Source organism: Candoia aspera, chromosome 5, assembly GCF_035149785.1.
Source record: "Candoia aspera isolate rCanAsp1 chromosome 5, rCanAsp1.hap2, whole genome shotgun sequence".
In the NCBI taxonomy this organism is placed as follows: Eukaryota; Metazoa; Chordata; class Lepidosauria; order Squamata; family Boidae; genus Candoia; species Candoia aspera.
Genome location: NC_086157.1, coordinates 116,510,749 through 116,534,291, shown reverse-complemented (window position 1 = coordinate 116,534,291; position 23,543 = coordinate 116,510,749). Strand labels below are relative to the sequence as shown.

Genomic DNA, 23,543 nt, shown 5'->3' with positions numbered 1-23,543 from the left:
ACGCAGCTGCCCTGGATCTGCCCCCCCAACAGAAACACGGGCCAAGATGGAACCGGGTCAGCATCAAGAGCAGTAACACCCTGCATGACTTGGCCTCCTGACTGAGTGCAGGGGGACCCACGTTTCAAGAGCTTTCCTGATGAATCTTGGGATCACCCCACCAGCAGCTTCCGTTTCTCTGAAGGAGAGCCTACTTCGCTAACTAAGTCCTCTCTTGGCAGCACTGCAGTATCAAGCCTGTGAAAAGTTCTCTGAGGGTAGCACATGACCTCTTTGGGAACTTCTCTGGATCTTTATCCACGCTTGGGACAATGTGAGGCCCCCAACACCGCCTTAGGGCAGGTGCCTGGAATGGGCCCTCCCAGAGGGGCCCAAGCCCAAGATCAAACAAGGAGGCCCCCCACATTCATAACCCCTACCCCCACCCCCCCGCATCATGCCCAGCAACAAGGAACCTGGCTCTTGAGTCTTCTGCACCGGCCATCAACGTTTACCCCACGGGTTACCCAACCCGTGCCTCCACCTTCTAGGGGGCATCCCAGTTCAACTGACAGCGGTTTGGGGCGGCCTTCTGCGACTCCCCGCTCTCAAGCACCCTTCTTGGGGAGTGAGGGGTGCAGCCTTTTCAAGGGGGCTCTTCCAAAGTATGCAATACACAGCTAGAAAGGTTTCTCTTTTCAGCTGATGCAGCCTGTAGGCAAGCCTTCTCAGCAAGGAGGCCAGCCAGAGGGGTCTACAGGAAGGGGGTCAAAAGAGTAAAGATGGCAGCCTCGACTATGTGATCAAAGCCCCAGATGGTTCTGGGCAAGCTCTTCCCCACAGCACCCTCCTTCCTGCCCACTCCGTTCCCCAAACCTCTCCCCCACTTTTTGCCGTCAAAGGGCGAAAGCCGTGATCTGGAAGTCCACGCCTATGAAATGGGATGCAAAAGAAGCAACGCGACTGGACTTTTAAAATCCGTAGCCAGGATTCTCTGGCTACGGATTTTAAAAATGAAGTAGAATCACAGGGTTGTTTGTGAAGCACAGCATCCATCACAACCACTTCCAAACCAAAAGCTTATTCAAATGGGCTCTAAGGGATGAAGTGAAAGTTTAAAACATAAATCAGTAAGCCAGCAAAGAACCAAGTCAATGATGGAAAGGCAGGAGCACTGCTTGCCACCCAACCAAATTTAAAATAAATTTCTTGAGCACACGTCCAAGAAAAAGAGGTCCCACCACCGAGGGGCAGTCATCACGCACTTTCTCCTCCGCTTCCTCATGCCCAAACAAGAAGATCAGGAAAACAGCCGTAGCTGGCCCTCACTGGAGAGTTACAAGCCTCAAACAGCTATGGTCACACTCACAGCCGGTCAGGCTTTCCCACAAGTGCAACAGCCAAGCCACAAGGAGTGAAGACACCAGCTTCGGGGCTGCTGGGAAGTGTAGTCTAGCTGCCTACCAGCCCTTCCAAGTGACTGAACCGCCATTCCCACAATTTCTTGGCACACTTAGCCAAGGGTGATCGGAGTCTGGTGTGAGGACTTGGGAAGGGTCCCCACTCCCCTCTCCACAGTCCCTGGACCAAGTGGGGTCACTCACGGAGGGGCGGGCCAAAGAGCACCGTATCCAGGGCTTTAAGTTGCAGCTTCTGCCGGTGGCTCCTGTCCGTCATCTTCAGGACCGTCCCCGTCATGGTGGTGTTGGTGATTGCCAACCTGCAAGGAGGAACAAGAGGGAGAGACCAGGCCTCCGCTTAAGAACAGGGAAGGTCAGAACGAAAAGGGCAGGGTGAGCCCCCTTAAGCAGCTTCCTCGCTCTTCTCAAGGATTTAAGGGCAACCTCTAAACCAAAATTTCTCAACCTTGGCCACTTGAAGATGGGTGGACTTCAACTCCCAGAATGCCCCAGCCAGCTTGCTGGGGAATTCTGCTCTAAACTATACTTCATAGAACAGGAAATGTCAATACTGGGGATCTTTGCAGAGTTCCCAAATCCAGGAACTTGGCCTCTAGCACCTCAACAGCACAGGGGTGAGAAGAGAGGTGGGAACACCTGGCCAGCTTCTGGAACGATGGAGAAGAGGCGGACCCCTGCCAGATCCCCTCCCTCATGGGGGAAGGCCAGTGGCCCAAGGTAGGGCAGTTATTTCCCACTGGGCAGTTTGCCAGCTGAGCCAAAGGCAGCCTCAGGTCCCCAGGCCACCCAGCCCGACCCTGCCAGAGCTCTTCTGGAGGCCGTCAGGGGTCTCCTGGGTGTGCGCGCCTGCCTCGACACGTCCTGAATGCACTTTCCCAATCTGGCACCCTGAATCATGGCTCCTTTCAGGAATGGAGGGTAGCAGGTTGGGGAAGTCCTCTGGGGAGCCTCAAGCCTGCCTCTTGTCCAGCCCCTCCTTCCCCTGTAGCAGGAGAGAGCAGAGGCCCTCTCTCTGCTGTTCTTCACAACCACACCCACCGTGCCAATGCCCACCCCCCTTTTTTCGGTTGTTCTGTTCTCTGGCTGTGCAAATCTCCTGTGGAAGCCTGGGGATTCCAGGGCAGACGTGCCAGTAGGCTTTGCACAGTTCGTGTTCCTTCATCAAGCTTAACTGACTTCACTGGATTTCCATCTTCCAAGCTTCCTGTAACTTCCAAGGAGCATTTTCTCCTGCCCCAGAGCATAAAAGTGGAATTTCATAGGAGGAACCAAGAGTGGCAGAGAATAATTGTAATTCCACTTTAGAATATGAAGAGTTCACACAGCTTTTGGGGTGTTGAAAAGTATTAGGTTTTTTTTTTTAATCCATCCAATTATCAAGGTTTCCTGGGTGGAATAACACGAGAGAGGAAACGCTTATTTGTTTACATGCTCTCATATTCATCTGCATTTGCAATTTATCTCTGCTTAGTACTGCTACCCTAAGGGAGCAGCCTCGCTTTGAAAAACAAACTCTGCACGTCTCTCAGCGAAAGGTGCCTCCTTGGCCAGCCACAGGAAAGGCCAACATTCAAAAGTCTACGCACAGGCATCCAGGGGCACCCAACAGCTGACAGCACCGGTGTGAAAAGGAGAGAGGAAAACCTGTCTAGCAAAGCAGACGGTTGGTCGGGGAAGCAGCCAGGGGCCTCTCGGGAGCACCGGCAGCCTCATGTAACAGCCGTCTCCCCCCCAGCTGCCATACCGAACCCCGTTCTCGGCGGCGGGTCTCGATGCCCCCAGCCTCGAGAAACGCAGGCTGACCTGGGCATGGCGTGACCCGTGAGCTGCAGCTTCCGGAAGGTTTCTTCATACTGGGGCAGCTCCACGTAGGTGATCAGCCACTGCACGACCTCCTCGACTGTCCAGTTGTACACTGCAGAAGTGGGGAAAAGCACAGACACGCCCAGAGTGAGGGACCCCCTGGCGTGAAATTCCAGAGTCTCTGAAACAAGCAGGCCCGAAGGTTTGCACTTGCCCGCCTCTCACACCCCAGCAACCCACGTGTTTTGCTCTGGCACTGTCAGGCTCAGCCCAAGAACCGCGTCGAAGCAATCCAGCCAAAGTCCAGCTCTTCATTTGCCTGTACCGTACAGACAGAACCTTGCCAGTCTAAACCTGCTTTACTCTAACCCCAAGTCTCTTCCTCTCCCCGCCATCCAGCTCCAGGCTGCACTGTCTCCTGTCTCGGCCGCCTCCTTGGAAAGTGCTCCCACTTCCTGAGAACCTGCTGTGTTACTGCAGTCCATCGCAGGTATAAAAGCAGGAGGTATGCGCGGCCTCCCTTAAGTTGCCCGTGGACACAACCCTGTGGTTTTCCTAACCACAGAAAGAAGGTGGATTGCCACTGCTACCTTGGGGGGTGTTTTTCCAATTTCCCATCTAGCCTGCAGCCAGGGGCTTGTGGTGGTCTCCCATCCAAGTATCCCATCCCAGGTAGCATTAATGGGGATCACTCAGCTTCTCATGATGACTTGCCCTGAAAGTAAGTCAAAATACATGCTCCCTTCTATTTGTATTTATTTAGCCAGCTGCGGTTACAATAAACAGGGAATAGAAAGAAAGGGCTCAGGAGGGAGTCTTGGGATGATGGAGACCCACCCGTTCTCCCCCCACCCCGGCACTCAATGCACTGCAGAGGGAGGGCAGGAAAGCCAGGCCCACCCCTGGCTGATCCTGGGATCAGGGCAGCGTCATTCAACAGACGTCCGAACCAGGACAGGGGAGGGATTGGCCAAGGGCATCGCAGACTTCGACCTGGTATCACTTACTGTGGAATCAAGGATAGGAGAATCTCACCAACTCGGGGATCAGTGGTGGGGGGAGCCTTACACTGGAGAAACATGAGCCAGCCCTTGTAAAGCCAGCTTCTTGCAGCACGTGCCCGGCCATATGAGACCCCCCCAGCCCATCAAGGGCACTCCTGAGCCCCCTGCCCCCCCTGCCCATGTCTTAGGAATAAGAAGACTCAGTTTAAAACGTTTTCTGCACATTGAAAAGCACAGCCTGGTAGATCCTGGGAGACAAACAGCTTTAATCCTACTTTCTACACTTGTCATAAAATACAAATGTCTGTGATGAATGGTGATTTGGGAATGAAAACAAATCTAAGAATAAACAGAGCAAAGCGTTTCAATGGCCACAATTGCCTTTATTGACTTTTATAGTTGTGCAGATCATTAAAAAGGAAAATTGTCCTCCCGGTCCTTTTCAAAGTTAATTCTGTGCTAGTTTGCACTGGTTATCTCTCTCTCTCTCTCTCTCTCTCTCTCTCACACACACACACACACACACACACACACAGAGCTTACAAACATGACATAGAAGAGGAGGGGTGTTCGGTCCGTTCTCCAACTCTCCTGCGAGGGAGGCTGGAAGGACAAACAGGGGGAAGGGGCCCTCCAGCTGCTTCCCCCCCCCCGCACAACTGGACAAATGCCACCAACGTTTCTGAGCAGCCCAGGCTGATTTAAAAGTGGGAAGAACCCAAGAGACCCCCTGATCATCTGAGCTTTAGCAGGAAAAAAAAAAAGGAGTACAAAGGCAGGAGGTGCCCAGCTACCTAGTAAGCCACAGGCTCCTCAGAAGGCCGGCCATGCCGGATCTGCTCTAGCCAGACCTGCTTTTGATCCAACACACTGGCCGTAGTCGCTGTGGGGCATCAGCAGGAGGAGGGGGCCAGAAAGACTGAAGGACCACGGGATTTCTCCATCTGGTTCTGCCTGGGAGAGTCTGGTGGGCAGCTGACCTTTCTCTGGCCAGCAGGCACGGGGAGCTGGCCCCAGAGTCTGCCTGGGGAGATGGGAAGGAGCGAGAAGGGCAGGCCTTCCTGCCAATCCGGAGCACCTGGGCAGTTAGAAAGAAACCCTTGGCCGGACCCATCCCTGCCACGACTGTCATGAATTCAGCCAGCTGGCCGGCCAGCTCCCCACGCAAGCAACTTCTACACTCTGCAGCATCAGAAAAGTGCCTCCCTTTCTAGTACCAGCTGCTCAAAGAAGAACATTCAAGAGGCAGAGGGGAGAGAGGGACGAAGCACAACAGGACAAAAATCAAAGGCGGCATATTAGAAATGAGCCGGTCTCTTCCCAAAGAACCGTCTTCGGGAGAGAAGACCGACCGCCCTCTTCCCACAGAGGACACACAGCACTCCAGACCTGCCTTCCTGCCGCCTCACGTTGCACGCGCAGGATGCTCAGAGGCTTCCCCCAAATTATCTGCAACCGCAAAGCATAAAACCGATACTGAGCCACGGTTTAAAATCCGCAGCGAGCCAAGGCGGGAACGAGCCTCGCAGCCCAGCTGGCGGCAGGGGCTGGAAAGCCACCTCCCTGCTGCCGGAGGGCAGAACGTGGAATCAAAGCAGCCGACTCTTGGAAAAAAATTCCTCACCAGAGGAGAGCGGTTCAATGGCTGAACCAACAACTGGAGAGGAAACGGGCTCCCCTTTGCTGGACGGCTCGGAGCAGAGGCTGGACAGCCCAGCTGTCTGCCTGGGAGGGAAAGCCTCAAGGGGCCTGCGGGAGACTCTTCCGTTCCAAGGTGCTGCTGGGGTCCGCAGAGGCTCAGCACTTTTACTGAGACTTGCGCAGCTTTTACTTTTGAGCAGCCACCACAAGCGGGAATCTGACTATGGGATGGAGTGGCCTGCAAGGTGGAAAAGCCTTGGGGGTGTTCCAGAGGGCTGCTCGATTGACCGTCCCTTGCAGACCTGCTCCCTCTACCTTCCAGCCCAGAGCATGCTCCAGAAAAGTCAGCAGCCACGCTCAGAGAAGCTGCACCAATCCCACGTTTTGCCTTTCTTATCAGCTGGGGGGGACTTAAAAAGCAGCCTGACTGACTCGCTTCAGCTGCAGCTCCTGCTCTGACTGCCTGGCCTCCCCCACCCTGCAGAGCTCCCAAGGAAAGCAAGCTCACTCTGCCCCCTGATGGGTGACTTGCCCACCAGGAAACCCCACCCTGCCTTAATCTCCATGCTTAGAGGAAGCAAGAAACTGAAGCACACCCCTTCTGTTTTCCTACAATCTCTATAAACACACACACACACACATGAAATTCAGCTTCAGGAAGGAAAGGGGGGGATTTGCTAAGCTGGATCAGTCCCAAGGTCCACATAGCCCAGCACGGGCTCCACCACCACAGCAGAGTTACTTTCTGGGAGAACAAAATGCAATTTCTTATGCACCCTCCGACCCCAGTTCTGCATCTCAACGCTGCCCAGTGGGCGGGAGAGGCCTGGCCTAACTCCCATAATTCACACGTTTAGGAGTGGACGCTCCATGAAATCAAACCAAATATTAAGTAGGGATGTTTCTGCGAGGAATGTAGGGGGGAATTCTGACGCACGCTGGCTCGATCCGTCTGCAGCTCCCGGCAGAAAAACAGCCAGTCCAGGTGTGTTTAGGACGTCTGTTGCAAGATTCTGCTATGAAGCGACTGGCCAACCAACAGTTCAGTACAGGCTTTTACGATTTGTTTTCTTCATCAGTTAAAACAGGAATTTTTGAAATTTGGGTTACAGAATTAAGGTGGTTTCACAGATCTTTACGGAAATGGCACCATTTCCATAAAAGGAGGGCACGAGGCCGAAAGTCTCAGCCCGGAATTTTTGGGAGAAGGGGCTCACCGGAGCCTGCTGGGGCTCGCCAGGCGACGCCCAGGCTTCTCTGCAGAAGAGCTGCAGGCGACAGAGACTCTCCGGAGGGACTCAGCCCCTTCTGCCGCTGCTGCTGCTGCTGTGGCCCCGTCTCCAGCCCCGGGGGCTCCTGAGGAGCGGCCCCCAGAGTAGAGCAGGGCTGCAATTAACAGACACGCAAACTGCGGGATGCCTCTGAGGAAGGGGAGCCTGGGGCTGCCTGTGGACCCTCCCTCCCTCCCTCCTGGCAGGGCTCCAGGGCTCCGTCGCTTCCTGGGGGCGGCGGCAGCAGCAGCAGGGACTCAGGTAGTGGCTGGGCTGCAACAGGCCCCCCAACAGGACTGTTCCAGAAAGGCTGATACTTGACAAGCAGAACACGGAGGAGGGAGCGGGTGAGATTAAGGGGGTGACCAAGGGGAGCAAAACCAGGAGCCGAGCCGTGAGGACTGCTGGCTGAGAGCAGGCGCGTTATCTAAGGAAGCTCTCAGCACCCCTGTCAGCCTGCCGCCTGGGACGCTGCCCAGAGGACCTGCTGATTGCTCCTGGAGTGCCAAGCCTTCTGCCTTTGCGAGCGCTCGGTCGGTCGCAGAGCCTGTTCCTGGGCAGCAGGAGTCTCTTGAACTGCCCCAGCCGAGCAGCAGGGTTCTGCAGGAAAGTCACTCCAGGGAGTTTCTGGTGCAAAATAACTTATTAATCTCTGAAACAGATTTTAAAATCCTCAAATGCCTCGGTGAAGAGGGAGCGTGACCCTGCCGTGTAGAGGAGACAAACATCAGGGTCATTTGGGCATCGCTCCGAAAAGCACGCGGGGGGGGGGTGTTCCCGCTGGATCTGCAACAGCCCTGATGAAAGCGGAAGTCCTTGCAGATGTTGCATTACCCGACTGGGCAACCTCACCCGTGCGCCAAGGCTCCACAGTTCAACCCTGAGCCACGGAGGTTCTCTTCCACCGGGGCCTAACGAAAGTGCCACCTAAGGGAGAGGCGGGGTTCGGAAGACGTGCGGCAAGGGACAAAGTCTCTGGCCCTGATTCTCCTCCATCCCAGCTGAAGGCACAAACGACTCCTCCCCTCCAAGCAAATCTCTCAGTCTCTCGCCAGGGATCCCTTATTGCTGCAGGAAACAGCCGGCCTTTGTGGCCGCAGGGAGAGCCCCCCGAGCCCCCTCAACCCCCCTCATTCCCTTGCTGCCTGCTGGCACCGGGGGCTCCACAGCTGCTCTCTGCCCCAGGCCAGCTGAGACACTCAAAACGAGGCCCACCTCTGCCGGGAGCCCGCCCTGAGAATCCCACCCGTCCCCCAACTCCCATGCGCCGCAGCCGAGGGATTACGGGCGCCGCGCTCCAAAACATCTGGAGGGCACCTGGTAACTCTTCCCTGCCAAGACAGATGGCTCCCCCCCGAAGTGTCACGTTCTGCCGGTGAGGCTGAGAACGGAGCCTTCCTGGCAGTCGCAGCTACGCTAGAGGAACCACAGAGCCTCGCAGGAGTCTCTCTCCCAGGGCCCTGGAGCTCTTCCGACAGGCAGCGCAAACACTCCTTTGCCCAGCCACCCACGGCAGGGCCAGGTGGCCGTCCCGCTCTTCTGGTCTGCCCTGGAGGGTGCCCTGAGGCCACGTCCCAGCTTCAGGACAGGAGGGATCTACGTGCCCCGAGTAATCCACGTGTGCCTCTCTCTCTCTCTCTCTCTCTCTCTCCTCTGGTGCTTCGCATTCCTCACTTCTTCTGGACTCTGCACAGAGTTTTGCTTAAAATTCACCCTCCCGAGCCCTGCGATGCTGAGATGCTTATCCACAGAGACACACCGCTCTCCCCCGCTGCCCGGCTCCTCCTGTGGCTTTTCTATTCCGGTGACTTCCTCCAAAATCCCTTGGCTTGTACGTCTCCACTAAGGAGAACGGAAAGGGATATTGTCAAAAATACTTACTACACGCATGCCTTTCCCCACTGCCTGGCCAACAGGGTTGCGTGAAACCCCCCACCGAACCATTACAAAAAGCAACGCAAATTGTCTGAAGTATCAAAACTAGCAAGAATCACGACGCGCCAAAACAAGTCGTGCCCTTTACAACAGACTTGTTCAAGGGAGAAGAGAAGCAGCCCGGATGAGGGTCTGGCAGCTGCTGGGGACACAGAGCAGCGGAAGGAGAAAGCGGTAGAGGAAGCAATGGCCGCGGGGGGTTCAGGAGGCGGCCAGGGGAGAAAAGGCAGGGGTCCAGGGTGCCCTCCCCTGCAGGCCTTCTGGAAGCTGCATCCTGCCTGTCATCAGCTAGAGCAGTGTTTCTCCGCCTGGGCAGCTTGAAGATGGGTGGACTTCAACTCCCAGAATTCCCCAGCCACCCATCTTCAAGCTGCCCAGGCGGAGAAACACTGAGCTAGAGAGAAGCTTCCTTTCTCAATGCTGCTGCCCAGGTTCGTTCAACCCTTTCTGCAGAAGCAAAACTGGACGCTAAGCTCCAGCGGCTACAGGTTGCCAGCAGCGTACCTGAAGCAGATGAGTAAAACCCCTTGCGTCCCACTGCTGGAAAGCTCTGCTTGTGTGGGCTTGGAAGCATCAGCCCCCCTTGGCCTTTTCTGTTTATTGCCCTTTCTTGGGGGAGAATTCTCCTGGGCTTCTCTCCACCATTCTCAGCATTTTACCTGGGCGCCCAGTGCCAACAAGCCCTTCCTGAAGCCACTTCCTGTACAGGCAGTCCTCGACTTACGACCACAATTGGGACTGGAACTTCTGTTGCTAAGCGAGGCGTCCGTTAAGTGAGCCATGCCTGATTTTACCATCTTTTTGCCACGGTCGCTAAATGAATCTTGCTTCCCCCATTGACTTTGCTTGTCAGAAGCCGGCTGGGAAGATCGCAAATGGCGATCACATGACCCCAGGATGCGGCAACCATTGTAAATGCACGCCAGTTGCCAAGTGCCTGGATTTTGATTGTGTGACCACAGGGAAGCTGCAACAGTCGTAAGTGCGAGGACCAGTCACAGGTTACTTTTTTCAGCACCACCGTAACTTCAAATAGTCACTAAACAAATGGTCATAAGTCAAGGACTGCCTGTAGTAAGAGACAATGAGCCCCAAGCCAGCCACCAAGCCATGGGGTGCCATCTGGGCTTACCTTCAGATGCCTTCCAGGCCTTCCAAAGATCCTCAACACTAATGAGCTTATCCTCCCCATGGAAAGTGCTATGTTTGATTGTTGGGTCATGGTAATTCAAGTCTTCCCTCAGGAACTGGGAAAGAAAGACAGACAGACAGACAGAGTCAATCGATTACATGAGTCCTGCGCAAAGGAAACCCCTGTGGCAAGACTTCTTGCCAACTAGATGCTGGATCTGAGCCAGGGGAGGGCTGTAGTTGAGGTCCTTCCTGGTGCTTATGCAAAAGGCTGGCTGCTGCCTAACCACCTCACCGAATCTTTGAAAGGGTTTCCACTGTTGGCCTCCTGGCCTGCTCCCTGCATAAGACCATCTGTCCCATGACGGTGAACTCTGCAAAGGGAAGTTATGCAAGCGGAAGAAGGCAGCATCCACCTGTTTCATTCTCCTATGTGCTTTCATTGATTATGTCCTTGCAAACGGCTTGTCACTGTCACAGCTCAGCTCCCTTGCAAGAAGGGGCTGCTGGGACGGGTGCAAAGCAAGCAAGCAGGATGGATGGATGGATGGATAGATGGATGGATGGGGCTGACCTTTTTGTGAGTCTTCAAGCTGCTTGAGAATGGAGATAACTACTGAGGCCCTCACAGAAACGAGGCTGTCCCATCTCTCTCTTCCTTTCTGCCCTTCAGGAAGAGAGAGATCCTCCCCCAGCTCAGTCATCATATGCAGAAGTGCTGATCCCAGCTGTTCCTGTGGAACCCCAAAACACACCCACAGGCCTGGTCAGTTGACAGGAAAGACAACCCTGTGGCATACTCTCTGAAGAACACCAAAGATAAGGATGTCAAGAACAGAAAATTCACTCATACTAATCCCACTTGAGAAGATGAATGTGGTTTTAAAACTGGAGGAAGAAACTTCAATATCCTGTGCTGTGCTGATGACACTTCTCAGACGGGTGAAAATGGAAAGGACCTGCAAGCTTTGGTAATAAAGGCAAGGAACACAGTGGAAAAATGGGACTAAAATTAAATATAAGGAAGACCAGGCACAGAAGCCAGCCTTAGAATTGACAACGAAGACACTGAAGCCCTGGAGAGCTTCTGCCTTTTAGGATCAACCATCAACAGTGAAGGAACCAGCGGTCAAGAAATACACCGCAGACCAGCACTTGGTACAGCAGCCATGAAGGCCTTGGAGAAGAGATTCAGATGCCGTGATGCGTCTACACCTACAAAGACCGGAACCACGCAAGCCGTGACATTCCCTGTGACCCTCAATGGAAGCGAAAGAGAAGAGGGCGACCAGCAGCAAGGGGGACGGACTCAGTCACAGTGGCGATGGGGGCACTGTTGGAAGACCTGAAGGACCGGGTTAGGAACACAGCATCCTGGAGAACATCTATTGACAGGGCGGTGGAGTTGAAAACGACTGAATGGCACATCATCACCACCATCAACTGGCTTCTGGAGAACCCATAAGCAGCAGGTGAATGCCCGAAGCCGCAGCTAGAACAGTCAGACCTCCTCTTCCTCCCGAAGGGTCACATCTGCCAGCCGAGGGCTATGAAGCGATGGGACGTGGGGCAGCTTGAGGTACAGCATGTGGTGCGACAAGCCCGAAGGCCCCAGGAGGATTTTAGGAGTCTCCTCCCCCCGCCCTGCTGCACATTTCCTCTCTCCACTTCCCCTCAATTGGGATGGCCTTTTCTGCTTTTTGGTGGAATGCTTTGAAGAACGAGGAGGACTGGGCAGGGGGCCACTTCCCTTTTGGGCCTTGGATTCAAACCACTCGCAGTGGGGGTGGGGACCGTCCCCCAGCACTGCAGTTGTATTCCGTCAGCACCCTAGATTGCACTGCCAAAGTTCAACGGCACAACTTTTGGGTTCCACCAAAGTTAAAGGTAGGAACGGGAGCAAGGAACCTCTAGGATGTATGCTACTCTCATCCGTCCCCCCACTTTTTTTAATCCATTCCATCATGTCTGATTCTCACAGACTGCCTGGACAAGTCCCTGCGGTTTTCTTGGCAAGGTTTTCCAGGAGTGGTTTGCCATTGCCTCCTTCCCAGGGCTGAGGGAGAGGGACTGGCCCCAGGTCCCCCAGCTGGCTTCGTGCCCAAGGCGGGACTAGAACTCACCGCCTCCCGGTTTCTAGCCTTCACCACTGCACCAAACTCCTTTAACGCCCCCCCAAACAAGACAAAACCAGCCAGACTAGCTCAGCCCTGTTTCCTCTGGAGCTGTCAAAGGGCTTCATGCTCGAGAGGCTGAGCTGAGGCCCTGGAGGCTTCTAGCACTGCCCGCCACAGACAGATCCAAGACTTTCAGGATTGTGTTTTGTGGCTGTGGCTTGCAAGCAAACTTTATTGCAAAAACAAAAGGGTTCTAAATTTTAGGGGGAAAAAAAAGCAGCGAAAAACCAAGGCAGTCCATGTGTGACAGCATTTCCCTCTGCCCAGCCCCTCCACCACACCCGAACTCCTGGACTGAAAAACGCAAAGCCAGATCGGGAGTGTAAAGAAGAAGAAAAATTTTTTTCTGAAATGAGCCAGCAAGCCGTTAGCACGGACGGTGCTGTGTTCACAACAGCAGCAACAGAGGAAATGAGAGGTGGGCCACAGAACGAGCAGCTAACTGCAACGGGGAGGGAAACTGCCAGGGGAGAATGTGCTCGGCTGAACGCTCAAGAGCTGCTGCCTGCCGGACCCTTCCTCCAGACCGTTTTCCTTCCTGGGTGGCAACGAGGCCCGCCAAAGAGCAACGTCTCGAAGCTAAAGGCCCGAGAGGAGGGATGGAGAAAATGGGCGCAGCCCCGCAACCTCCGTAGAGAGCCAGGCTCAGGGTTAGAGCAAGAGAGGGAGGTGGGAGGCACAGGGAGGAAAGTCCTCAGGGTGGGCCAAGGTCACCAAAGCTGAGGCCGAAGCCCTGCAGCCAAGCCAGGGGGCAAAGCGCTGGGGCAGAGCGGTTTCCCTCCCCCGAGCCCAGCCTGTGACCTCCGCAGAACGTGGCAATGTCACCCAGAGTGGGCACTCTGTGCAGCTTGAGGCAGCCACGATCTCCTGGAGGGAAGCAGGCAGACTGACCAGCTGTTGTCCAGTATATTTAGCTCGGGTAAGAAAAGTGATCTCTCCCGTCATCCTCCCTCAGTCAGAGCCCTGCACAATCAGGCTTCCAAGAGCTTTCGGAAAAGGAGGCTGTCAGGCCAAGCTGCTGCTGCTGCTGTGGTCTTTACCTGGGAAGCAGAGAGTCAACTGGCTGCTAACTCAATTGCAGAGGAAGCAGGAGAGCCCTCTGCTCCCCCAAAAATCAAGACCATGGGCCAGCCAAACAGGTATGCCTGAGAAATGAAGCCAGCGCTAAGCCAGCCAGCCAGCCTGCCTGCCTTCCAACACAGCGGGATAAAGAGTTCTCAGAAGGAAGTTTTAAAGACCAAAACGGACACTAAACCTGGTACTATCTTCCCAACCCCAACTGCTGTACGTTGGCACACCTACACATACACCAAGGCCCACCTTAAAGTGGAATTCTACTGCTTCCTGTGTAAATATATTGAAACAGCACACAGAAAAGGGGAATAAAAATAATTAAAGTGTAACAAAATCAGAAATAATTAAAGATTTAGCATAAATTCTGAAAAGGTGGGGCGAGGGAGGGAGGAAAAAGAATCCATTCACCCATAACATTCCCACCGGAAAGGCCTGAGGGAAGAGAAGTCTTCAACAGATGCCCCAAAAACCAGGAGCTCAGATACTTCGAAGAACAACCACAAGACGACAACCTCTGAAATCACCGCACAAGCTGCACTGCATCTTCCAGTCACCTGAGCATTTGTCCAGGCTGGGAGTGGAGAAGGTGGCCCACCTGTTCAGGGCCTTCTCTAGTAACAGGGAACCCTGAACCTGGCTTGTGAGCTCATCATACACTGGAGATCAATCCCACCATTAGGGAAGAAGTTTTAAAAACTTGCCATTATTAATGTTCGAATGGTATGGTAAGAAATTCTTCACTGCATGTCATATTCTCAAAAGTCAAGGACGCTCTGGAAAAAATATAGAGGGATAAAATGCTTTTGTGTTTCAAAACGCAAGGATCATCGGCACACTTTGCGCCTTTTAAGTATCCTTGTAAAAATATTATTATTTCACATATAGAAGGTTGCCTTGGATTAAATGAGATAGCAAACTGGGTCCTCAGTTCCAAGACTCTCCTTAATGATGTGATGGCCAGTACAGTAGAAAACGATCTGCAAGGATAGGATTTTGAGAGAGGCTGCTCAGGAGCTCAAACTGGATCTTGGAAAGAGTCCTGAGAACTATATTAAGATGCAGTTGGGAAGCCTATCAACTTGGGAGGGGTGGACATGCCACCAGTAGGAGACATGCTTCATTACAATAGATTTTAGAAGATAGGACTGGTCACTGAGACGGTCACTTCCTCCAAATGCACAATGCAACAACTGCAGAAGCACCCGACAGAGCCTCAAAGAAGGTGGCCGTCACACTTGTCTGCTTGGATCTGGGTGCACGTTGCTGGTATTCCTGGCTCTGTGGGCCAGCTGCAGCATTTCTGGGGACACAATCAAACATGAAAGGACATTCCTGTCAGATCTTCTCCTCATAATCCTCTGTCTCAGGGTCACCTTCCTCTTAATCATCCTTTAAAAAGGAGCTTATAAAAAAGCTAGAAGATTTCCAGCTGCCTCTAGGGCAGTGTTTCTCAACCTTGGCAACTTCAAGAAGAGTGGACTTCAACTCCCAGAATTCCCCAGCCAGCTATGCCGGGAGTTGAAGTCCACTCTTCTTTAAGTTGCCACGGTTGAGAAACACTGCTGTAGGGTATCTTTTGTTTTGTCTAGAGACCCTCCACGTCTTTCCTTTTTCCTCCCTCTGCTGGAGCCACCCTGGAGCTTCTGTTTCCCCTGGTAGACATACCAAGCCCTTGGAGAAGGGAACTAGTATCTGCTAGAAATGAAGGAGGATCCATTCCACGATCTGGATCCCTCACTGCACTTTCTGGACTGTGATCAGAGGCAGCTCCTGCCCCAAGAGAGGGCAAGAAAGAGGATCTGGAGATGCCAACGCTTGTTCTGGGACTGGATGGGGAGAGTCCCCAGCAACGGTCATTCCTCTCCAGCTGAGCTCCAATACAAGTTATGCCTGTGACGAGGATTTGGGGAGCAGCAGGAAGCTTCCAGCCTAACTCGGTGGACTTACTGAATGGGATAGCAGGGACTCAGGGACCAGAAACCATCTGTCATCAGCGTGCACAACAGGAACTAGAGAGCAGAGGAAATCCAATTCTCCTCTTCAAAGAGGGCAGCGCCACAAGAGAGCAAGAAAGGACTGGAATCTCTCCAGCCATAAATTCTCAACTATCATTCCAGCTCAGGGAGAAACTGTCGGCGGTCTGTTATGGCTGCCGTTTCCTGGACTACCATGAAGGCCGAGCTTCTCCCTGCGTTCGTCCTTGTCTCTGTTGGAGGCTGCCACCTGCCCTCATTCTCCGTGTGCCATTCAAGCTCCAAGCTGGGCGGGATTAATCCTGCCCTGTTGGCTTCCCGGAGGGGAGAGGACTTGCTGGACCTCTTTCTTCCCACTGAGAGGGCAGCGTGCACCAGAGGTGAGGACATCACTCTTGCCAGTTTGCTGGCTGGCTGGTTTGCTTTTGAACCGTCTTGCTTCGCAGTAGATCACCAGCCAGGTTGTGGAATCCCCATCACCTCTGTAAGGAGGAAAGGACACTGCTTTCCTGACCCAGAAGTGGGACTTCCACAAGCTGGAAGACACGGAGTCCCCCACCCAGCCAGCCGTTGGTCATCCCTCCACAGACAGGCTGGCCTCCTACTTTGAGGACATTAACATGAAACTGCCCAAGCTGCCTTCTGCCAATCAGCCTCGCTTCTCCATCTAAGGGAGGGGCGCAGCCTGCACGTAGCCTCTCAGAGGGGGCAGCCAGAGCCTCTTCAAACCCTGCCACCAAATTTGGGTGGTGTGGGGGTGGGTGAGGGAGAGCGAACTGCTGCTTGCAGCAACCTTAAAGTAGGCAGCACTTGGCTTCTGTTCCAAGACCAGCAAGGGCCTGTGGGCACCCTTATACTCTGCCCAGGCTAATGGGCCACCCTCAGCACATGTTTTCACACTAAATACCCGCCTCCATGCCCAGGGTCTGGCAGCAGGCAAATAAGCATTTGGGCAGGGTAGCAGGCCATGTAGACCTGGGAAGGATGTCAATGAGAACGGCCCTCGGCACCCCAGGACTGCATCCAGTGAGGCATGGAAAAGAGCAGGCCAGCAAGAGCAGCTTGGCCACAAAGGGGTGGGCAGGAAGACCGGAGGCTCACAGCACCATGAGCTTGGAGGGATGCTGAATGTGGACACCCCAGTCTCTTTTCCTTACTGGCCTTTTCATACCATGCTGTCTCTCCCCCTGTGGAAGCCACCCTAATCCAGCATTTGGCTTCTCTAACAGCCACCAGCTGCCTCTAGGGCAGTGTTTCTCAACCTTGGCAACTTTAAGGAGTGTGGACTTCAATTCCCAGAATTCCCCAGCTAGCTAGGCTGGCTAGCTGGTTTCTGGCAAAAAACATCCATTGGGGAAGCTGGATTCACTTAACGAGCACCGTAACAAATGATCGTAAATTGGGTCCCGTCACATGGTGACCCACTTAACAACCGCACTGCTTAACAACCAATTTTCCAGTCCCTATTGTGGTCATTACAGGTTGTACCTGTACTAAAGAGTGGATTACAGCTGCAGATCTGGAGCATGGCTACCCTATGATAAGGGCTGGGGAACAAGCAAAAAAGGATGGAATTGTGTCACTCTTCACTCCGCCTCACAGGTTCCAAAGTCAATGTACGGTTTCCAACTGTGTCCATCTTTGACTGGAACAACTCCTTGGAACGAAGTTCACGATTGGCTGGCTGGCCAGCTAGTGATTGTGTGGGAGGCCAGTTTATTTCAGAGATGAGTCCTCATTCGGTAGATGGAGTGAGACATGTAGGGTGGTGGTTAAAGCATTGGACCTGGACCGGGACCTGGAAGATTCTGGTTCACGCAGATGACGTTGGTCCGGCCAATTGCTCCGTCCCAGCCCCACCTGCATTCCAGGGCTGTTCTTGTGGAGATAAAATGAGGGGACACCCCTCTGCACGCCGCCAGGAGCTCTTAAAAGAAACGGTAGCACCGAATTGAAAAATTCGGTTCAGTTCAAGCATCTTCTAGGCCATTCTATCCATTTTATCTCACATCTCAAACATGCATTTACAGATCTTAGGCAAACTAAGGGTGTGGGTAAACAAGAAATATCTGTTTTCCAATGAGACCACATCACCAGTTCAGCCAAGTAAGTCTCCTGAAAACTAAAGGCTGGGCTGGCACTTTGAAGTTTCAAGCGAGGTGAGGAACCGTCCTCGGGAGAGGAAGGCCTCTCAGCATGCGCATTCAGCCTAGGCACAAAGAACTGCTCCGCTGGGAAAGGCCGTCGTCTCATTCTGGCCAGGAGACACCTCCAAAGCCTCTCTCTGGCTTTGAGGGCACAGCCCCAGTTCCTTCACTGAGTCAGAAGGCTGAGCCCAAATCAGCGGAACAAGCAAGCTTGGCCATGCCCGAGATAAGACAGTGCCCCTGGGAAACTGCCCTTCAGCCAACTAAGGAGGGGGTGGGAAAGACAGAAATGCAACCCCATTGCAAAAAACGCTCCAACGGGCAGATGCTTGTTGAAGGGAGATGCCCTGGCAGGCCAGGATGCAGGACAGGAAGGACAGGTTTAAAGGTTCCGCAACCGACTGCGGTGATGCACCGTAAAAGCGCAGGGAGGCGGTACACGGCAGTACTTCAGATTACAATCCCAGCCCTCCGCTGAGCAGATGCTTTTAGCACTGAGAATTACACACAAATATAGATCCACAGAGCTGGGAGAGTCCATTTAAGCCATCATGTCTCACTCCTCGCTCAGTGCACAAGTTCAAAATGAAAGCATCCTGGACTGGTGGCAGTCCAACGGACATTTCACTGCATCCGGCAAAAAGGGAATCAAAATCTCCTTTAGTAATTGGTTCCACAGCTGAACGGCTCTCACAGCAGCGCAAGGCCATTACCCTGTGTCCCGCAGTCTAGAAGGAGAGCGAGCACAACTTGGCCCTCTTCTCTGCAATGCCACTTCAAGTGTCCTCGCCAGTCTTCCCTCCTCAGGATAGCTCGCTCTCTCTTCTCCCGGCTGTTCTTGGTTCCCAGGCCCCCAGCCATCTAGCCTGCCTTCTTTCCACCTGGGGTGAAACCTTCAGAACTGGACACAGTCCTTCAGACTGACTCTGACCAATGCGGAATAGATGGGATACGCTGGGCCAGTGCTTCTCGCCCTTGGCAACTTCAAGATGCATGGAATTCCCCAGTCAGCATTCTGGGAGTTGAAATCCATGCATCTTAAAGTCACCAAGGTTGAGAAACACTGATCTAGGTCAATGGATGCAACGTAATCCTGATTTTGCCTTCTTACCTGATGGTGTTCTGAGCGTGTGCAGGATACTGATGGGCATCACGGTTAGCAGGATGTGGGCAATGCTATGTTGGCTTGCAAGGTAATCTCTAGGTTAGCAACCCCAGCCTGCACAGAGCGTATGAGCATGCCCGAAGCTGGACTTTGCTCAAACTATATGGCACCACTGTTGGACTGCTGCATGGGGCTAGTAACCCGGTCCACACTTCAGCTTACGAAAAGCCGTGACTGGACTAAGGCCACAATGGGAGGCAGAGGGCAATACTGATGGGCATAAGAAGACTGTGACTTTGATTACAAGAAGAGCAGGAGAAAAAGAGCATACACTGAGAAATTAAGTGCAGGAAAGAAGTGTGTCTGCAAAACTAAGAGAAAAGAACAGAACGTAACAGATCTGATTAAAGGTAGCCTGGTTTTGCAAAATGGAATTGATGGACACGCTCAGGGATGCAAACTTGCAGATTTAGCTGTGCAAGAAAGAGCTGAACTCTGTGTCAGAAAATATGAATTAATATCATCTGTGCCGCTGGTATGCATACAAAAGTAGGGATCCAGAGGTTACTGACAGTTGCTTGTTCTGCTCCAGTGAATGTGAAGAAACAAAGAACCAGGGATGATTTTGGAGGGCAAATGAGTGGAGTTTTGAATGAATGCAATCCAGGGGAAAGCAAATACCGTTTAATGTGCAGAAGCAGAAAAGGAGAGTTGCACAGAATGTAGTCAGAGAGAGGAAGGAAGGGTTAAGAGTAAGACACAGAGAAAGCGCAGAGCAACGTGGAGGGGAGTAACATTTGTTTTGGAAAGGGGTGGGGAGGGCTGAACAAAGAATCTCCAGTAGAGAGAACTGTATTAAAAATAAAAGTGACGAAAAAGCAACTTGGGATAAAACTGGATTGAGGAAATGCAGGCAGGAATTGTCTTAGAGACTGTATAGGAACGACAGTGATACATGAAACGGGGGGGCAAAACTGAAGCTTGGTTTCACGCTATTATGTACGTCAGCACAACTCTGCAGAAAGACAGTTGCTAAAGATGTAAACGTGATGCGAAACCATACTTCAAAAATACGGGATTTGACATTTTTATGAAGAACTTTGGCTCTTATTAACCTGGGGATCAATTAAGAGAATCGCCCTCCAAAGATCAGAAGGAAGGAACGCTCCAGTCATCAACGGGTGGATTCGAGAGGTGTTGATTTTTTAAAAATGGCTTTGATCTGCAGACAGGAGGAGGAGGAGCAGAGCTTTCAACAGCGTCCCGATGTAATAACACGTTAAAGGACCGCACTAGTTGTGTATTAATTCTATATGGACTTTTTTTTAAGTGTTAGTTTATCTTTATCATTATTATATACACTCTTTAAAATTGTCCCACTACTGCTGTATTTTTTATTTTTGTTAAATTCAAAAGAAATAAATAGTGTGTGTCCATCAAAAAAACTGATGGAAAGGAAGTATGAGAATGTTGAAAAGTGGTAAGGCTGCAGCTGGAGAAATACAGGGTAGTCCTCACTTAACAACCATTCATTTAGTGATGGTTCAGACTTAGGACGGTGCTGGAAAAAAACAACTTACTACTGGTCCTCACACTTACAACCATTGCAGTGTCCCCATGGTTATGTGATCACAATTTGGGCGTTTAGCAACCAGTTTGCATTTACGACTGTCACAGTGTCCCATGGTCACACAATCACCATTTTCGACTTCCCGGCCAGCTTCTGGCAAGCAATATCAGTGGGGAACTGCATGATTTGCTTAACGCCCACGTGGTTCACTTAATGCCCATGGTGATTTGCTTAATGATCGCCACAAAAGGTTGTAACATCACGTTGGGTTTGCTTAATGACCACTTAGCTTAGCAACTGAAATTCTGGCCCCAATTGTGGTCGTTAAGCGAGGACTACCTGTATTGAAAAATGTATGAGGCTTACTGCTGGAGAGACCGAAACACTTATGGAATGTCAGTGCAAAAGCTCCACATCTGCCTGGCAATCGACTTAGGGAATGTCTGCAGAGGGACAGGCAGGAAGAGCGAATGCAAAACTGAGGAGGATGAGTTTATCGAGGGTGCTGGTGCCTGGCAGCCTTCTGATGCTGGCCGGGATGGCAGAGGCATGTGGGTCAGACACAAACTGCTTGGGAACTGACGGCCGTTTTCAAGCTGAAGGATGGTTTCCTTCACTCCCCTTGCCCCTGCGCCCTCATGCTGGCAGCAAGCCTCATCCCAGCTGTCCACAGTATTAATGGACTTGGAGAGAAGCATTTCACAACTCCTGCCATCTCAGCTTTTGGCCACCCTTCCCCACTTCTTTTCTCCATCTGTTTTACATTCTTCCCAGTTTTGCTCCTCCAGCCTTTGCTCTTTTCAGACGGTGTCTGATTAGATACATATTTCTGAGAACAGAAGCCGTGCCCTGAGGGTTGGGACCTCTGGCCCACCTCGTCCAGCAGCCTGTTCTCCCGGCGGCCCACCAACTGCCCAAGGAAGCCCACAGTCCCCCAGCAGAGGCCCTTCAGAGGCAGCCCCACCGCCACCCAGGCTAAGAGCCATCCATCCCCGGGACTTCCGGGACTTGGTCCAACCCTCTTTGGAAGCCAGCCCAGCTGGTAGCCAGCACCCCATCTTGTGGCAGTGAATTCCAAAGTTTAAGTGGAGAATCTGTGGTTATTTTTCAAGCTGCTTCTTCTCACATTTTGCAAAGAAAATAAACTTTAGGTGGGAAGTCCCTGCCTCAGAAATCAGAAGTATTTATTTGGCCTGAGCTGAGCTTGCTTTTTACACACTTGCGCACACGCGCACACACACACGCACACACATCCTTTTATACTCTCCAAAGCAAGTGGAGGCAGCTGTCTGACGGCAAGAGCAGCTGAATTACAACTTCCTGAAACTAAATGTGGCAGGTGGAAGGGCGGAAGAAGATTGTCCTGGAGTTTAGAGAGGGTCAACGTTTTCCACGCTGAGACCAGACCAGACCAGTCCCGAGCATCAGCACCAGGCCGGGAATGGCCATCCGTGTACGGAGAGATACCCCCAATTCCCAGTCTCACCATTTTCAAGATTCTGAAAGCTGAAATGAGAAACTGTAAAGGGGGGAGTTCTGCTTCATGCCGGCCTTAAGCCAGCGAAGCTCAACCTCTTCAGTTCCGTGGATGCTATCAACTGTGGTTCGGATTTGGGGGAAAGGGGGAATACAGCCCATGGGGGGTGTCTTTTGAGGCTGCCGGAGCTGTGCCCAAAGGGAAACCCTGGTCCCTGGTTCCAGAAGCGCGTAAGACGCTGTTTGAGAGGCCAGGGGCTGCGGCAGACCACCACCACCCTGTCGAAACTGGGCCGACTGAAACAGGGCTCCCCACGAAGCAACGCGAAAGCAGGACTGCCTTGCCCCGAGCCCTCACCTCGTCGCTCTCCTCCACGTCCACGTTGCCGTTCGCGTCGTCGTCCATCTGCTTGTGGATGCTGCGGATGGCTTCGAAGCTGAGCTGCTCGTCCTCGTTGTGGCACAAGGGCTGGTCAATGCGGCAGAACTCTGCAGGGGGAGGCGGGAAAGTTTGAAAAAGCCCAGGAAGGGTTAGGAGACTCCCAAATCACGACCTGGTCTCCCTGGGCAGGTTTTGTCACAGAGACGTGACGGAGGACAACCCCTCCTTCAGAGACTAGGAAATTTGGGGAAATCCGGTGCCTGCGCAGGACTTTGCTCCCCTGGTAAAAGGGACAGGGGCACCTTAGCCTGGACCCCAGAGGGGCCGATTCAGGAGCCCCAGCCCTGAATCCCCGTCAGGAGCCCCACAGTGCACGCCGGAGGTTCAGAGGCCCTAGCTGGGTACCTGCTGAGCACCCGTCACCCACGCCTGCTACAACCACCAATTCTAACAAGCCACTGAATGAAGCCATGCACCCCCCCAGGAGGACTTAGGAAGGGCCCCTCCTTCCAGGAAAAGCTCAGGAGTCCACCCCTCTTGGGGGCCGGCAAGCGGTTAAGTAATGCGACCGGGCCCATTTTCAACCTGGTGTTTTACTGAACAGCAATCAGCAAAAGACAAAGAAGTGCCTGTTAAAAAACCAAGCAAACTACGCAGTGTGGGTAAGAGCTAAAGAAAGGCCAATACACTCTCCCTTCCACTGCAAAAATGCTGCAGGTCTCTTAAGGGCAAGCAGGAATTTAACCAACACTTCTGTCTTCTAAGTCATATTCAGGCACTGAAAAGCTGGATCAAGACCAGATCTTTGCATTCCTCGGGACTCTGGTCCAAGGAAAAACCACAAAGGCAAGGCGGAAGGCCACCTCGACGCCTTGGAATCGCCGATGGCCGGGCTCCCTCTGGCCCAGCGGCTGCACTGCATGGGGGAATCCGAGCAGCTCAGCGAGGCCCCACCAACCTGCACGGCTTGTTTGCACTGCTTCAACCTTAGCCCTTGGGGTTCAACCGCCCCACGGCCACAGCCTCACCGCAGCCGGGTACAGAGCAGGCCACGCTTAGCAAGCAGGCCTGAAGGGAGACAGCAGAGCGTGCCAAAGCTAAAAGAGGCCCGGTGAGTCAGAGGCTCCGGAATGCCGCCCGTCCTGTGCCCACACAGGTGCATGCAGAAGACCGGCTTGTCCGGCTGAGTCACTCACGGCAGCCTCAACGCTGCGCACGCTTTGACCAGTGCAGGGGATCAGGGGACAGAAGCGTGGCGGTGAGAGGAGCTGCCGGCCCTGATCAGGAAGCCGCCCCCGGGGGGTTCCTAGCCCTGCTGCTTCTCCTGAAGCAAGCCAGTTGCAGCTGGATTCTCTCCCCCCCCCCAAATATAATTCATTCTGGTGACTCCAGTGGTGGTGAAGGTGCTGGACGAGGACCGGCAACAGACCAGTTCAAATCCAGCCATGGAAATT

The 23,543-nt window shown here is 53.0% G+C and overlaps 1 protein-coding gene across 4 annotated transcripts in view; it reads right to left on the bottom strand.

The window, feature by feature from the left end:
* STIM1 (stromal interaction molecule 1) overlaps positions 1-23,543 on the bottom strand; it is a 96,336-nt gene that overhangs the window by 20,999 nt on the left and 51,794 nt on the right. For all 4 annotated transcript variants that reach the window (XM_063306039.1, XM_063306036.1, XM_063306037.1 and 1 more), the window contains exons 2-5: positions 22,066-22,196; positions 10,187-10,301; positions 3,204-3,315; positions 1,584-1,699 (exon numbers count right to left, since the gene is read on the bottom strand). In XM_063306039.1, coding sequence (XP_063162109.1) covers positions 1,584-1,699; positions 3,204-3,315; positions 10,187-10,301; positions 22,066-22,196 — 474 coding nt within the window. The remainder of the gene's footprint in view (positions 1-1,583; positions 1,700-3,203; positions 3,316-10,186; positions 10,302-22,065; positions 22,197-23,543) is intronic.